Here is a 14,541-nt window from a genome sequence, read left to right as displayed (position 1 = left end):
CGTTAATTTTAACACAAGTATAAAATTTAGTCAGCACAGTCTTCGTCTACCATTAAATTTGCATTAAAAGCTTTGGATGAGCTTAAAAATAATTTCAAATCTAAATTTTCTGTTATTGATGTCATTATAAATGCTATCAAAAATTGTCAAATTCTTTTAGCTGCGATATAAAAACTTTCTCACCAGAACTTCAGTTGAAAATAATTAATTTACAGTGCAATGACATTTTAAAAGATTTAGTTATTTTAGTTTGGTTATGTTTTGTAAGAAGAGAAGCAACCTTACAACAGTATGCGGGCCCTCTTTGTGTTCTGAACTTCAGGAACAACCCGGCATCTGAGTCGGCCCTAATTATACCATAAGTATACATTTACATAATTGTAAATGACACAACATATCACATTCTGGGAACTATCCGCTGAATTTATATCAATACTCGTGACATTTAGAAAATGAATAAATTTCCCTCCGTTATAAAAAAGTTGTAGATTTAAAATGTACAACCTTTGTTAAATGTATAATATAATATATACTCGATATTTATAAGCATATATTGTAAATAAATCACATGCTAATACATTGGAGTTTAAGGAATTATACATCATAATTCTTTTATGTTTAGTATATATAATGTTCAATTAAAATAAAATGTAATAACAATAAAATACTAATAGATAATAGATAATTAGGATAAATGCAAGTTATAGAATATAAGCCGTTAACAATTAGCGTTTTAATTATTTAAATACCCTGTAATAATATAAATTATGGTATTATGTTTGCAATATTATAAAATATTGTTGAAAATATGAAAAATGAGTTTTCTTAAATAAATAAGATTATGCTCAAAACTATTTAACATTTTGACCAAAAATCAAATCAGCCTGGTGTATATGATTTTGACGTTTATCTGTCAACACCGAGTTGTTGCAATGGCGGTGCCACGGTTTTTCAAAACTGGTATTATGTCGATTCCTTTTTTTGTAGTTATTGATAGATTCAAATCATATGTATTCATTTAAAATGCACGATTTTCCGTTAATATAATTTCCCCGTGATATTTAAAAACACCCTAATGACCAAATCCATGCTATTCTCATGTTAAACATTTTTCAGAAGAAATTAAAAAAAAAAACAATTTTTACTTTTTATAAATTGTTCTAAGAACCCTTTCTTTATCTTAAATATGCTTTGCGATAAAAGAACACGCGCAGCCTAGTCATTCATGATATTTTTATATTAATATTTATTTGCGTTACTTTGTATGTTTTGCATTATTTTGTCCTTGTGTTTGTGAGTATTAATTTGTTTTATATTTACGTTTTCATAGAAAATATAGTTTTATTTAGTATCTTTCTTTTCACTTTCTAAACCAGTGCTTCCCAGAGAATAGTCTGCTATTACATTTATTTTCGGGGGTAGTCTACCCCCATTGTTGTTTGTGATAAGTAAAATAATGTTTAGGTGGACCTTGGCTAGATAACCATAGTTTGAGAAACACGGCTTTAGATTGTAATCTAAATTTAGGGTTCTTTGAAGAATATGATAAACTAGAAGGGTTCCATAGGCTGAGGACGGTTGAAGACCTTTGATCTACACTATTTAATACTTAATTTTCACTTGTCAACCAAAAATATGTGTAACATTTGACTAACTAAACATGCTAGTCTATTTTATAAAATGTAATATTCATATAATGTAGTCAGGCCTGACAAAAATAACCAAAGCCTGGATCATAAAGTTAAATAATCAATCAATATATTTTTATTTTTTATATGAATAAAATAAATATTAAGACAAAGAGATATAATATTTATTGATTTATTGCAGAATCTGCGTTTCCGAGTATCAGATCACCTTTCCTTTATCTATTAGTTAATGACTTTACAATTATCCATAGAAAAAAAAATATAATTTTTATTTTAAAAATATAAAATTTAAAAAAAATTTGCTGAACCCTGAATGTAGTCTGTTTTATTCCTGGCAGTTTATTCTTCATTATCTTATGGTAATTTCTAAGTGCAAAGTCAACTTACAGCAAGTTTACGTATTCATAACTACAAAACATTGATTTTAACAAAGATTTGATGTATATTTACTTATTTTTAAATATATTACATTGCAAAAATTGACGTAATAAAAAATAAACTGTGACGACAATATATTTTTGTTTAGTACCAGTTCCCTCAATAGAGTGGATATTCTTTCTCATTAACAAATTATAATTGATGTATAAAAATCAACAGAAAGTTTCAGTTCTCAAAGCGATGTTAATTAGTGCCATTTTTTTTTAATAAGTGGGATTTTCATTATTGAATTTATTTGCAAAACGATTGAAAAAAAAGCGTTTATTGGAATTTTTGCTAGATATTTTAGAGTATAGACCATATAAACGAACACGCTAGGTGCTTCATTATTTTTTAGTTTAAGTTTAGACAGGAAAGAATTAGATATTCATTATAACTATTAAACTTTCTCTTTACAGATCCTGATATTAAAAGTGACAAAGAAATATTTGATTCTGTTAATGCAATTGAATTTAAAGTTGCGGTAAATAAAATGTTATATGTAACTATGAAACATATATAACACGTGATCTTAATATATTTTTAGCTTAATGAAAAACGTGAATGTGATGATGGAATTGAAGATATGTACATAGATGACTTATTCGAAATAGGTTTGACTTATTAAATTATTGTGTACATTTCAATAATTTGAATAAAACATTTTTGTATGATTTCAGAAATGCCTGATGTTAAAAATCATATACAAAAAATAAATGTGATTGGTGTGGACATTTCATCTCAGCAAATTTCAAATGAAGAAGTAACGACGAAAGTAATTATTAAATATACATTGATGTATATGTTTTTAAATATTTACAACTTCTAATAAAAACAAAAAATTTTAGAAACAAGAAAGAAAAAAATCTGATAGTGTTCAACATGTTGCCGATGATAATCTTAATGATTCTTTTAAATTTGAATGTAGCAAATGTTGTAAAGTATTTAAAACTAAAAGTATACTTTCGCGACATATGAAAACTCATAGTGATGTTCAAAACTACAAATGTGAAAAATGTAGCAAAACATTCAAAACTTCTCAATACCTTTCAAGACATATAAAACTTCATAGCGATACACGTAATTTTAAATGTAAAGTATGTAGTAAAACGTTCATAACCAATCAACACCTTTTAAATCACGTAAGAATTCATAGTGATGCTCGTAACTTTGAATGCGATAAATGTGGAAAAGCATTCAAATTGAAAAGTACACTTTGCGTGCATATAAAGATTCATAGTGATGCCCGTGATTTTGAATGTGCAAAATGTGGTAAAGCATTTAGTTCTAAAAAAAAGCTTTACTTGCATATAAAAATTCATACCTATGAACGTAATTTTGAATGTGAAAAATGTGGAAAAACATTCAAAACATATAAATATCTTTTATGTCATATAAAAATTCATAGTGATGCTCGTAACTTTGAATGTCAAATATGTGGTAAAAAATGTCATTTTAAAGGTGCACTTGCATCTCATATGGTTAAACATAGTGATGCTCGTGACTTTGAATGTGAAAGATGTGGTAAAACGTTCAAAAGTAAAAGCCAACTTCCACGACACATGCAAACTCATAGCGAGATTTATGATTTTCAATGTAGTAAATGTACAAAAACATTTAAAATTAAACGTTTACTTTTAGTTCATATGCAAACTCATAATGATGCTCGTGACTTTGAATGTGGAAAATGTGGTACAACATTTAGAACTAAAACCTATCTTTCAGAACATATAAAATCTCATTTTGATTTCTCCCTGTGAAGAGGCTCAAGTGTTCATTGAAATGTGTATTATTTACGATGTATAAACATCGTATATAGGTAATAAATTTTATAACATACTGTGGGGAAGTAACAAACATCACTAAATATATGGTTTAGGAGTATCGGGATCTGTTGTTATCACGCTGCTCAAATATTATATTGGCAAAGAACTTATAGTGATGCAAATTTCTCAGTATTTTAACATAATATGCCTGTGACTTTGAACTGGTATTAATATAAAATTGAATATTGATGATTGTTATTTTGTAATGTATGTATTAAAAATCTCAGGTTTATTTCCTGTTTTATTGTAATAAATTTATTTTCAAATATGGCTACCGATTTATTAGTAAATGTGGATCGCTGATACTATTTGTTATTACTGTACCTAACCGCTTGTGTTATATATTATTGTATAATAAGGGTCCAATCACCAATATCACTAAAAAGTATCTGCAATATGAGACTTATTTATTATGCAAATTGCATCCCAAAAAATAATCATCTTTGATACTTATTGTATCCTTATATTTAAATCAATGACAATTTAATTCATTTTTTAGAAAGATTTAACCTGTATATACCGAGATTTAACATAAAGAAGTTTTCTGGTAATCCTGCAAATATTTATAATAATATTGTGGTTGCTGTGAAGTTATTGTTTTTAGAATGAAAGAAGCAAAATAACTTATATTTTAATATTTTTATTTATAAAGAAAACATGTAATAAAAAATGAAAAACTGTTTTATTGCAAACGCTTGAGAAGCCGCGCATGCTTGACGTTATGGGGTCTGAGTAGGAAATGCGTTTGTGTACGTCTATAAACAATAACAAAAAGGCATAGCGTGGTCTCGTTCTGCGCTCGATTAAAAATATTCATAATCAGTTGTGATTAAATTAGTTAAACAAAATCGATGGAACATTTTAAATACATCATTTTATGGAATTTATTGTGTGCACAATAGCTAATAATGTTTACATTAAGATCGGATCCATATCGACGTTCGTTTTGTATGGATTTACATATACATTAAATAACTAGAAATTAATTAGCTCCGATAGAATTATTAAACTGTTAAAATAATTTTTTTGGCGTCATGAAACAACAAATACAAAAACGTAACACGAACTTCACAAAACTTTGCAGCGCAATCTGTTTTTGAGATAAGCATTAAATGATAATAAAGGGTGGGCTTTTCTAACAGTTTGTTTCGCGCAATGAACAAATTCTGCGAATTTCGGTCATAGTAGATAAAGCCAATAAATATTTTATTCATAAATGTTCTTCGAAGGCGTAAAATCATGTTTTTGTTGAGAAGGAGCATCTCATTATCTCGCATTTCGAAAAATAAATAAAGGCGCATTGATGAGATGACCATTGATGTTGAAGCGCCACTACTCATCCGGGTATTTAAGAGGAAAAACGACTACTTGTGTTGCACAAGAATATAAATTGTTTCATTCCAAGATTTTTCAATTTTATTCGAGATAATATTAACGAATATTTATCAGTGGCGTACGGTGGGTGTTAATATTGGGTGTGCTATAAAAAATAAAAAAAACGTACATTTTTTCATTTTTATTAGCCGAGGTTTTGGCATGCCTAAACTGCCTTACAGCTTTTTCCCATATATAAATAAATAAATAAACATCAAACCTAATCTAAAATATTATTATATAAAAATATCGAATTTCCAATAAACATAAAATTATAATTATTTATATATAAAATCTAATCTTCTTTCTTTGATTATAAATTTTTCTATCACGCTGTCATAAAAAGTGCTCTTCTTTTTAATATCCATAAGGATCCCTTTTTCTATTGAAATCAAGCTAAGGCCACATAGCCTTTCTTGGCCTTGGGTACTTCGATAACAATTATTAATTCGTTTCAGAGCAGAAAATGAACGTTCTGCTGAAGCAGTACTGCTTGGAGGAGTTAATATTAGTTTGCCTAATTTATCTATTTCCTGAAAACCTGACTCAAGATTATTTGTGTTCATAAATTGTACAAGCTCATGAACAGATTTCTCTGCAAATTCAGGCAAATGATAAAGAACAGCAAGCTCATTTTTTAAACTTGTATAATCAAATAATGTTCCATAGAATTGTTGTAGTTTGGTAAGTAATTCATTTAGAAATTTTCCTTTATATTGCTCATATTTTTCTTTCTCCAGAAGGTGAAAATATTCCAATTTGGACATTGAAGAAAAACGGTTTTCAATTTGCTTACATATATTATCAACTATTGTATTAAATAGTTGGCAAAACGCGTGCTTTTCTTCAACAAGCAAATCATTACTCAGTCTTGGATAATTTTCTTCCGTTACATGAGAATCCCATAATGTTTCATAATTATTTTCCTGTTCATGTATGAGTTGTTGCAAAATTTCGGTAACTTTCTTACAGCAATATAATATGTCAAAAGATTTGGATTGTAAAATGTTGTATAACACATCAGTTTTTTCCAAAAAGGTTTGAAAATATGTGGAGAAGTTTTCTTGTTTCAAAATCTTCCAAAAAGATAAGAAAACCTCGTGCTTTTATTACAGTGTCGGGGTCCCATAGTTCACAATTTTTCACGACGTCTCGAAAAAAGTCCGTAAATTCATTTCTGTATTTTTGCACTGTGTTACTTGACCGTGATGTGTAATTCCATATTGTAGGTGTAACAGAAGGATGTCTTCTACCTACAAACTCTTGTAAAGCATTTATTCGTTTGGAAGATTTCGAAAAGAATACAGACAATCCATTTAAAGTTTGAAAGAATGATTTGCACACTTTTTATATTGGAAAGACCTTGTTGTAATGTTAAATTCAACATATGAGCATGGCAGTGTGTAAAAATGGCCAATGGATAAACTTCGAGTACTTTGGCTTGCAAACCATAAATAAATTGGGAATAGGTGGACGTGGTTTGCCAATTTTGATTATCTTCAATTTAATTTCATAACTTCTTTTTGAAAATGGATTATTCAGAATATCTTCAACAGTATTCTTCATAATTTTTGGGGTAAATAAAAAAATATAATCTAGAATAGAAAATTAAATATTGATCATATGTAAATAAGATAATAAACTATTTTACGCCAAAATATAAAAAATGAGTGACCTGTTATTGTGATATAATGTAATAAAAAAGCAGCGACGGACGCAAGAGTTTTTGAAGTACGCGCACCAAATTCGAGACCAATTTTACTACTGAGCGCTGCCAGCCGACAGATCGACTTCAGCCGTTAAATCTCGGAACAATTTACTTTAGTCAGCCGCCGCACCCAAAGCCGGCGCGCCAGATGTGTAATACATAGCGTGTCGCTCGCGCGGATACTTTCAGAGCGAATGACAAATACCAATGCATACTATACACTGCATATTAAAATTTTATAATTTTGCATATTACTGTATGCAAAATGATGTCGCTTTATGCCCTAAATTTTCTAAATTTCTAAATTTATATTTTAGATGGTTTTGCGGGTGTGCGCCGCACACCTAACACACCCTGAATATACGCCCCTGATATTTATATAGAATATCGGGCTAATAATTCGAATAATCAAATATTTGATTGAGAACCCTAGTTGGAAGATTGCTTTTGAGATAAATTTTAAAATCGATTCTAACACTATCAAAATAATACCAATATAAACATAATAACAACATATGGATGAGGTAGCTGTACTATGCTGTAAAAGATTGTTTAATTTTGGATATTTTGGACTATTTTAGTTTAGCTCTTACAAATCCCAGTCTGACAAGATCTACTAAATGAACTGGCAATGTATTTTCACATTTTAATATTGCTTATTTTGAAATAACAACTAAATTTTGTTGGTACTAAAGCACAAAAAACCTTAGAAAAAAAAACTAAATACTAATTTATAAAGTAAGTATTTTATATTTTTCTACAAATATTTTTAAATGGGTGGGGAAAGGGAATAAAATATTGTTTGGTTTAGGTTTTATATTGTTTTTGTAGGCTTCTGTATTAATATAATAATATTATTTTGCAGTTACAACATAGCTTAGTTTGATTTCTAGCCAATTGCACAAATATTTCGAATATTACTAATTATAACACGATGCTAAAAATATTGTTTATTTGGACCAAAAATTAAAACAACCTGCTTTTATTGTTTTGACGTCTAACTGTCAATAGCAATGGCGTTTTCATACTTCAAAACTGGTATTATTTCATTTTATTAAAATTAATTTTGTTTTCACGTAAACACATTAATTAATTTAAATTCTAGTTGATTTTTATTATTTTTTTCCTTCATTATTTAGTGACGTCTGTATTAGATATTAGTTTTAAATATCAAACTCTATCTTTGCAGAGCCAGATATACAAAACAACATAGAAACATTTGATTATGTTGACACAGTAGAATGTAAAGTTGAGGTGAGAAAATATAATATATAATTACTTAGTATGTAAGACTTGTGATATTCAATTTTTAATATTTTTAGTTTCTTGCAAAACGCGAATATGTAAACAGTAATAAAGAAACATTAAACGATAATGTAGACGACATGTTTGAAATAGGTAAGACATATATTGTAAATTGTTGAACTATTATATTTTATTACTTTATTTATTATATGATTTTAGAAACGCATGACATTAAAGATAATATACTTAAAATGAATATGATTGATGTGAACATATTATCTCATCAAATTCCAAATGTTGAAGTTGCAGCACAAGTAATAGTGAAATAGATTTTGATATCCATGTGTTTTAATATTAACAACTTATATAATAAATATAATTTAATTTTTAGAAACAAGAAAGAGAAAAATATGAGATTGTTAGACATGATGATTCTTTTAAATTTCAATGTTATAAATGTGGTAAAGCATTCAAAACTGAAAAAACACTTTCAGTGCATTTATATAAAATTCATAGCAAAGCTCGTAAATTTGAATGTGAAAAATGCGGTATAATATTAAAAACTAATAAATATCTTATAAAACATTTAAAAAGTCATAGTGATGCTCGTGACTATGAATGTGAAAAATGTGGTAAAGCATTCACAATTAAAAGATGTCTTTCAGCACATATGATAACTCATAGCGATGCTCGTAACTTTGAATGTGAAAAATGTGGTAAAACATTTAAAACTACAAGAAATCTTAGAAGACATTTGCAAACACATACTGACGTACGTGACTTTGAATGTGAAATATGTGGTAAAGCATTCAAAATAAAAGGTCTTCTTTCATTACATATGAAAACTCATGTTGATATTCGTAATTTTGAATGCGAAGATTGTGGTAAAACATTCAAAACTAAAGCTAAACTTTCAAAACATATAAAAATTCATAGCTATACTTGTTACTTTGAATGTGAAAAATGTGGTATTAGATGTAAAACTAAAGCCATACTTTCAGTCCATATGATAACTCACAGTGACGTTCGTAACTATGAATGTGTAAAATGCGGTAAAACATTTAAATCCAAAAGAAATCTTAGAAGACATAATAAAACTCATGATCTTGGAATGTGAAAAATATAGATCATTTTAAATATCAGATTATAATATACATTATACTCATATTAATTTTAAGGTGACAAAGTTCTTCCACTGTTATTTATAAAGTGCAAGTACTTCGATAATTTCTGTTATCAAAATATTCACACCTTAAAATGATGTCTCATGTTTACGGAAATCATTTTTGCTATTTTTTGCAAGATATTATTTTTCTTTGGACAAGGTGTAATAGCTGATATTTTTTTAGGATGACACGTCGCATGGCCAAAGTAAAAGGTTTCTTCTTTTTATTGTCTGCATTAATTCTCGACCTTTCTTCATTTGTGACATTACTTCGACATTTTTTATTTTGCCTATTCAAAGTTGAATGAACAAAATGAAAAATGTGATTAATTAAACTCAAAGAAACAGATATTATAACAAATTGTACTGGAATGCGTTCTAGTCGTGGAAATGGGTACCGGAACAACGCTCCGGCCTCAAGTCATTCCCATAAAGAACTTCTTCATTTGGGTGGATATTATTCTGATGTTTTCATTTCGGCATTTTTACCCTAGTGATTTGTCTCAATCTTCATCTAAAGTATATGCTAACTAGTTGTATTTTGTTACTCTTTATTGGAATTCCGTCTTCACGGCAATTTGAGTCCTCTGTCTTGTTTTTGCATGGCCTCATAAGGTTTATTTAGACTTTATTTTTTACAGGTTTTTGTTACTATATGAGCTTTTGCAATACTCTCGGTTATCTGCTATAAGCACCGTATCATCAGCATATCACCCGTTATTAAGAGAGATAGTCTTTATCAAAAAAAATTATCTTTGTTGCCAATATAGATGCCAATACCCGACGTAGATTATCATTATGAACAATATTTTTATAATTGTCCAAATCTAAAATTTCAGTATATTTGTAGGTTTTACTTAGAAAAAACAAAACAGACATTTTTATTAGAACAGGACTGCCGTAAAATATGGAAAAACGCATGATCAGCCAATTTATTTTTCACGATAGATCATGACAAATGAGGTTTTCCTAGATTTTCTTAATCTCACATATGAATACACTCAACTCTTTTTTACACGGTTTTGAAATAACAGGGTTAAAAAAAATAATGAATTCATATTTTTACACGAATTATTCGTTCTAACACACGATTCCCAGAAACAATTATAATCCATATATTTAATTTCATGCGTTATTGCTTCCCGATATTTGAATAAACAAAAGTTTCTGAAATTATAACTATCAAATGCTATTGGGAAGAAAGGCTTTGACAACATGCAAAGTGCGGATATCGACTAATTAATGTTTGAAAAACCTTTAGATTACGAGGAACTAATTGAAGTTATGACAGATTGCAGTGGTAGTAAGGATTCTAATAATAAATATTTACATACAGGCAAAATTAATCAACTTACAGTTGTTTTGATTCACGAGGGCTTGCAATTTGCTACTAATATACCTTTTCTCACTTATGATCCCGACTTAGAACGAGCTTTGAAATTCCAACGGAACCTGCAGATATGTACAGCTGGGTATCAAGAAATCTATAAATAACTTGTGAAACAGTTTTCCTAGTAACTAGAAATTCAACTGTTGTTGATAATAACAAACAAAAGGCGTCACTGGTTTCTAATACATTAGACGTGTCAGAAATTTCCAGCGATGAAAGCGAATTTTGTCCAGTCCCTCATAAATGTGCGCGTAAATTATCAAGTAGCGACGACCAGTGCATACATACATATATTGTATTATACTATATTACGTGTATTGTATGTATTATTTTTCCCCAATTAAAATACGCACGTATGTATAATATAATAATAATAATATTTTGGAATTTATTTATCTGATTTTTATTATTACCTTTTTTTACACGATTTTTTATACTACAATGTTGTTATTTTTCAAAAAACACGGTTTTTTAATTTAGAGAATCAATCTTTGATTTTTCAATGTATTCTATCGTTTTTTTGCACTTTTTTGTGGAACATATACCGTGTAAAAAAAGTGTTGGGTGTAATTTAAATAAATTAAATTAGATTGCGACTATTGTATGTAAGCTGTGATGGTTGATTATAATTAATAAATTAGAAGTCACTGATTTACATACTGAATTCAGTCTGTTGTCTCGCTACTTACTTAGTAGTTGTTGATTGTGTTTACCCTGTTGTGACGCATTAGAGCATTAGACGAACGCCTATCATGTTGCAACGAAATTTTTACAGTAAATAAATACAAACACTTCTTCGGGAGTTTCGTCAATATTGTCGTAATTTTCATCTGCAAGCTTTGATTATTTATTGCTAATAAACATCTTGCGACACATTAAACCAGATATAGTGACCAGGAAAACATATTTCTTAGGTCCAACTGTATAAGTTTCTTTACAATGCTTCCAAAAAATCGTATTAATATTCAGCAATGATTTAAAATATTATCATTGATTCTTAGATTATCACGTTTTAATCAGTCAAAAAAAGTTATCTATATTTCACCAGCAATTTCAACATACACACATTACACAATTGTTGTAATCATTTACCTCGCACGATTCTAATCACTATATCACTTATACATAAAGTTCATTTTCGTATAATCGTTTTTTATCGATAATGAAGCTAACCTAAAATCACACATTGGTCGTTTATATAATAGACGAGAGTATCACTATATTCAGTAATCAACAGTAATTTACAGTGTGTGCAATATATTGAACAGTTATAATTTAAAATAAAAATGTCGAATTCCGACAATTCACCGAAACTACCTTGGCTCAATGATGAGTTTGTTGGAGAAGTATTGAAAGCTGATCTAAATGATGAAGGACTCTTTAAAATCGTTAAATACAATTGCGAATCGTCTACAAAAAGCGGCGATAATTATTCGAGTTCAATGTATAGATTGAACGTTGTATATTCAATTGTCGAAAAAAGTGATGAGACTTATTCTAAATCATATATAATAAAAAACATGTTTTCTCAAGACACTGACATGGGAAAGTTCATGAAGATTTTAAACGTTTTTAAATTGGAAGCGGCTATGTATAGCAAATCTATACCTGCAATGGAAGATGCTTTTAAATTGGTTAAAACCAAATTGAATATGTCACCAAAGTTATTGTATTTAATGCAAGAACCTCACGAACTGCTCGTAATGGAAGATTTACAAGCGAGCGGCTTTAAAATGTTGAACCGCATGAACGGAATGGATAAGTTACATTGCGAGATGGTTTTTACAAAATTAGGCTTATTCCACGCTGCTTCTATGTTTCTAAACAAAAAAGATTCTCATTTCAGAGATTTGTATTGTAAAGGAGCGTTAAATAAAGACATGCCTCAAACAATGATTGATTATGTAACTAATGGTATATTACAAGCCTTAGACGTCATGAGAAGAATTCCAGATTGTCAAAAGTATATTAAAACTTACGAAGCATATTCAAAGCGCGTGATTAAAAGTGGTATTGAACTATTAACGCCGGTACCTAAAGATTGCTTTAAATTCAACGTTCTTAATCATGGTGATTTGTGGATCAATAACATGATGTTTAAATACGACGATGAAGGAAAGCCGATCGATTTGAGAGTCGTTGATTATCAAATGTGCTTCTTCGGCAATCCGGGCTTGGATATTAATTACTTTTTTACCACAAGTCTGATTGATGAAACACGCGAATTGTACAGAGATCATATTTTGTCTGTCTATCACAAAACCTTAGTGGACACTTTGAATAGTTGGGGATACGACGAGATGATACCCACTTTTGATGATTTAAAAGATACGTTGCTAGTGGCTAAAGATATCGCTATTATGACTCCTTGTATTGTGCTGCCGCTTGTGAAGATGGACCCGAAAACTAGTACTTCGGTCACAACTGATGATATTATGAGCAACGAGAACGAAACAAAAAGTGATATGTACAATAATAAACTGTACAAAGATGCTCTGGTCGTAGCCCTAAAACATTTGGAAAAAATTGGTTTTATTGAGGGAGATGAAGATTAATAAATTTATACATATCAACGTATTGTTAAATGTAATTTTTAATGAATATTATTAAATATATCAAATCAATACATATATTCATGCATATTTATGAATAACGGACAAGGCAAATAAAACAGTATTATTTTAAACAATATCCGAGCTTAATGCTGATAAAAATAATTTTAACTCTAGAATCAATATAATATACAAGCTGAATAAGGAGCTATCGACTTTAGAACAATCCAAATAATAAGTGGAGAATAAGATTGACTTGAAAAGAAAATAATTCCATGTATTAATAAGTTCTAATGAACAACTGTAATTATTTCTTGAATTAATTAGTATTTAACATTTCTGTTCAAGATGTAAAATTCATTTTAATAAATAATTAAATAAATTTATGTATTTTATATATCAATACTAGTCTTCCTATTTAGCACATCCTCTATGTCATGAACTTTATGGCACCATTTTTAAGTTATTCGATCCAAATCCAATTCCCGATGTATAGATAATAGTAGTACATCATTACTTGCATAATGAATAAACTTCTTTCTATCTTTATGAGCAAAACATAATGTAAGATATTGTTATTATGGTCCATAAATGTAAAATCCTATGTGTGCTATTTAACAGGCAATTATTTTAAGAGATATGTGCATTTAAATAAATACTTTGTTCCATAAAATGAATTGTTTGTGCATTTATGTAAGATAAATCATCGGATTTTTCTTCGAAAAAGGATTCATTGCAGAGAGTTCAACATAACGTATAAACAATTCGTTTTATAAAACAATTATTTTATGTATTTCTCAGATTTTAAGCCAGTTGGAAATAATTTCGGCGATCATTCCCTTCGGATGCTAGTTTTGAAAACTGGAGTTGAGTTGTGTCTATTTTGGTTTGGGGACTTTGTTGAAGTTGATTAAAATATCTTCAGATTCAGTAATACATTTCGGGATATAATAGATTTTTGGTGGTATCTAAAATGATAAGAGATAAAATAATTACAAGGTTGTTCAAAATACAATTATTGCGATGATTCACTATTATTTGAACTCAAAGATAAAATATTGATTTGCACTGTTGTGTAATTAGCGCTCGTAAGTTAAGTAAATTACAACAAAGTATGGTTTATTTAAAATACAGTACTCCAAATATTCTATGATCATTATCATATAAATAAAGTAAAAGGAAAATAAATATCAAGTAAATTGTTTTAAGAATTGA

At 28.8% G+C, this 14,541-nt stretch overlaps 3 protein-coding genes across 8 annotated transcripts in view; all 3 read left to right on the top strand.

Moving 5' to 3' along the window:
• The window catches only part of LOC148235181 (uncharacterized), a 34,991-nt gene extending 24,864 nt beyond the window's left edge, over positions 1–10,127 (top strand). Inside the window, exons 1-5 of one of the 5 annotated variants that reach the window (XM_088186661.1) lie at positions 7,851–8,012; positions 8,164–8,228; positions 8,297–8,372; positions 8,439–8,539; positions 8,611–10,127. In XM_088186661.1, coding sequence (XP_088042787.1) covers positions 7,988–8,012; positions 8,164–8,228; positions 8,297–8,372; positions 8,439–8,539; positions 8,611–9,336 — 993 coding nt within the window. In that variant the 5' untranslated portion in view covers positions 7,851–7,987 and the 3' untranslated portion in view covers positions 9,337–10,127. Of the gene's footprint in view, positions 1–7,850; positions 8,013–8,163; positions 8,229–8,296; positions 8,373–8,438 lie in introns of those variants that run through there. The other 4 variants (XM_088186663.1, XM_088186665.1, XM_088186662.1 and 1 more) reach the window with 4 other exon arrangements.
• Positions 868–4,162, top strand: LOC148235182 (uncharacterized). 2 transcript variants are annotated; one of them, XM_088186686.1, is made up of 5 exons: positions 868–960; positions 2,486–2,550; positions 2,614–2,680; positions 2,747–2,841; positions 2,915–4,162. In XM_088186686.1, exons 1-5 carry the CDS (start codon positions 894–896, stop codon positions 3,824–3,826), a joined length of 1,206 nt encoding a protein of 401 aa, XP_088042812.1. In that variant the 5' UTR covers positions 868–893; the 3' UTR covers positions 3,827–4,162. The 2 variants fall into 2 exon arrangements, with proteins under 2 accessions (XP_088042812.1, XP_088042813.1); XM_088186687.1 differs by having other exon boundaries at positions 918–960; positions 2,486–2,544.
• Positions 10,128–10,584: 457 nt separating the features above from the next.
• On the top strand, positions 10,585–13,708 carry LOC148235180 (uncharacterized). The gene has a single exon (XM_088186690.1). The coding sequence runs from the start codon at positions 12,061–12,063 to the stop codon at positions 13,327–13,329; it is 1,269 nt and encodes a 422-aa protein (XP_088042816.1). The 5' UTR covers positions 10,585–12,060; the 3' UTR covers positions 13,330–13,708.
• The last annotated feature ends 833 nt before the right edge of the window (positions 13,709–14,541 follow it).

This window comes from Plectrocnemia conspersa, unplaced genomic scaffold (genome assembly GCF_051122295.1).
Source record: "Plectrocnemia conspersa isolate PC_06_02 unplaced genomic scaffold, ASM5112229v1 ptg000005l, whole genome shotgun sequence".
Taxonomy (NCBI): domain Eukaryota; kingdom Metazoa; phylum Arthropoda; class Insecta; order Trichoptera; family Polycentropodidae; genus Plectrocnemia; species Plectrocnemia conspersa.
This window is presented reverse-complemented; position numbering and strand designations above follow the sequence as displayed.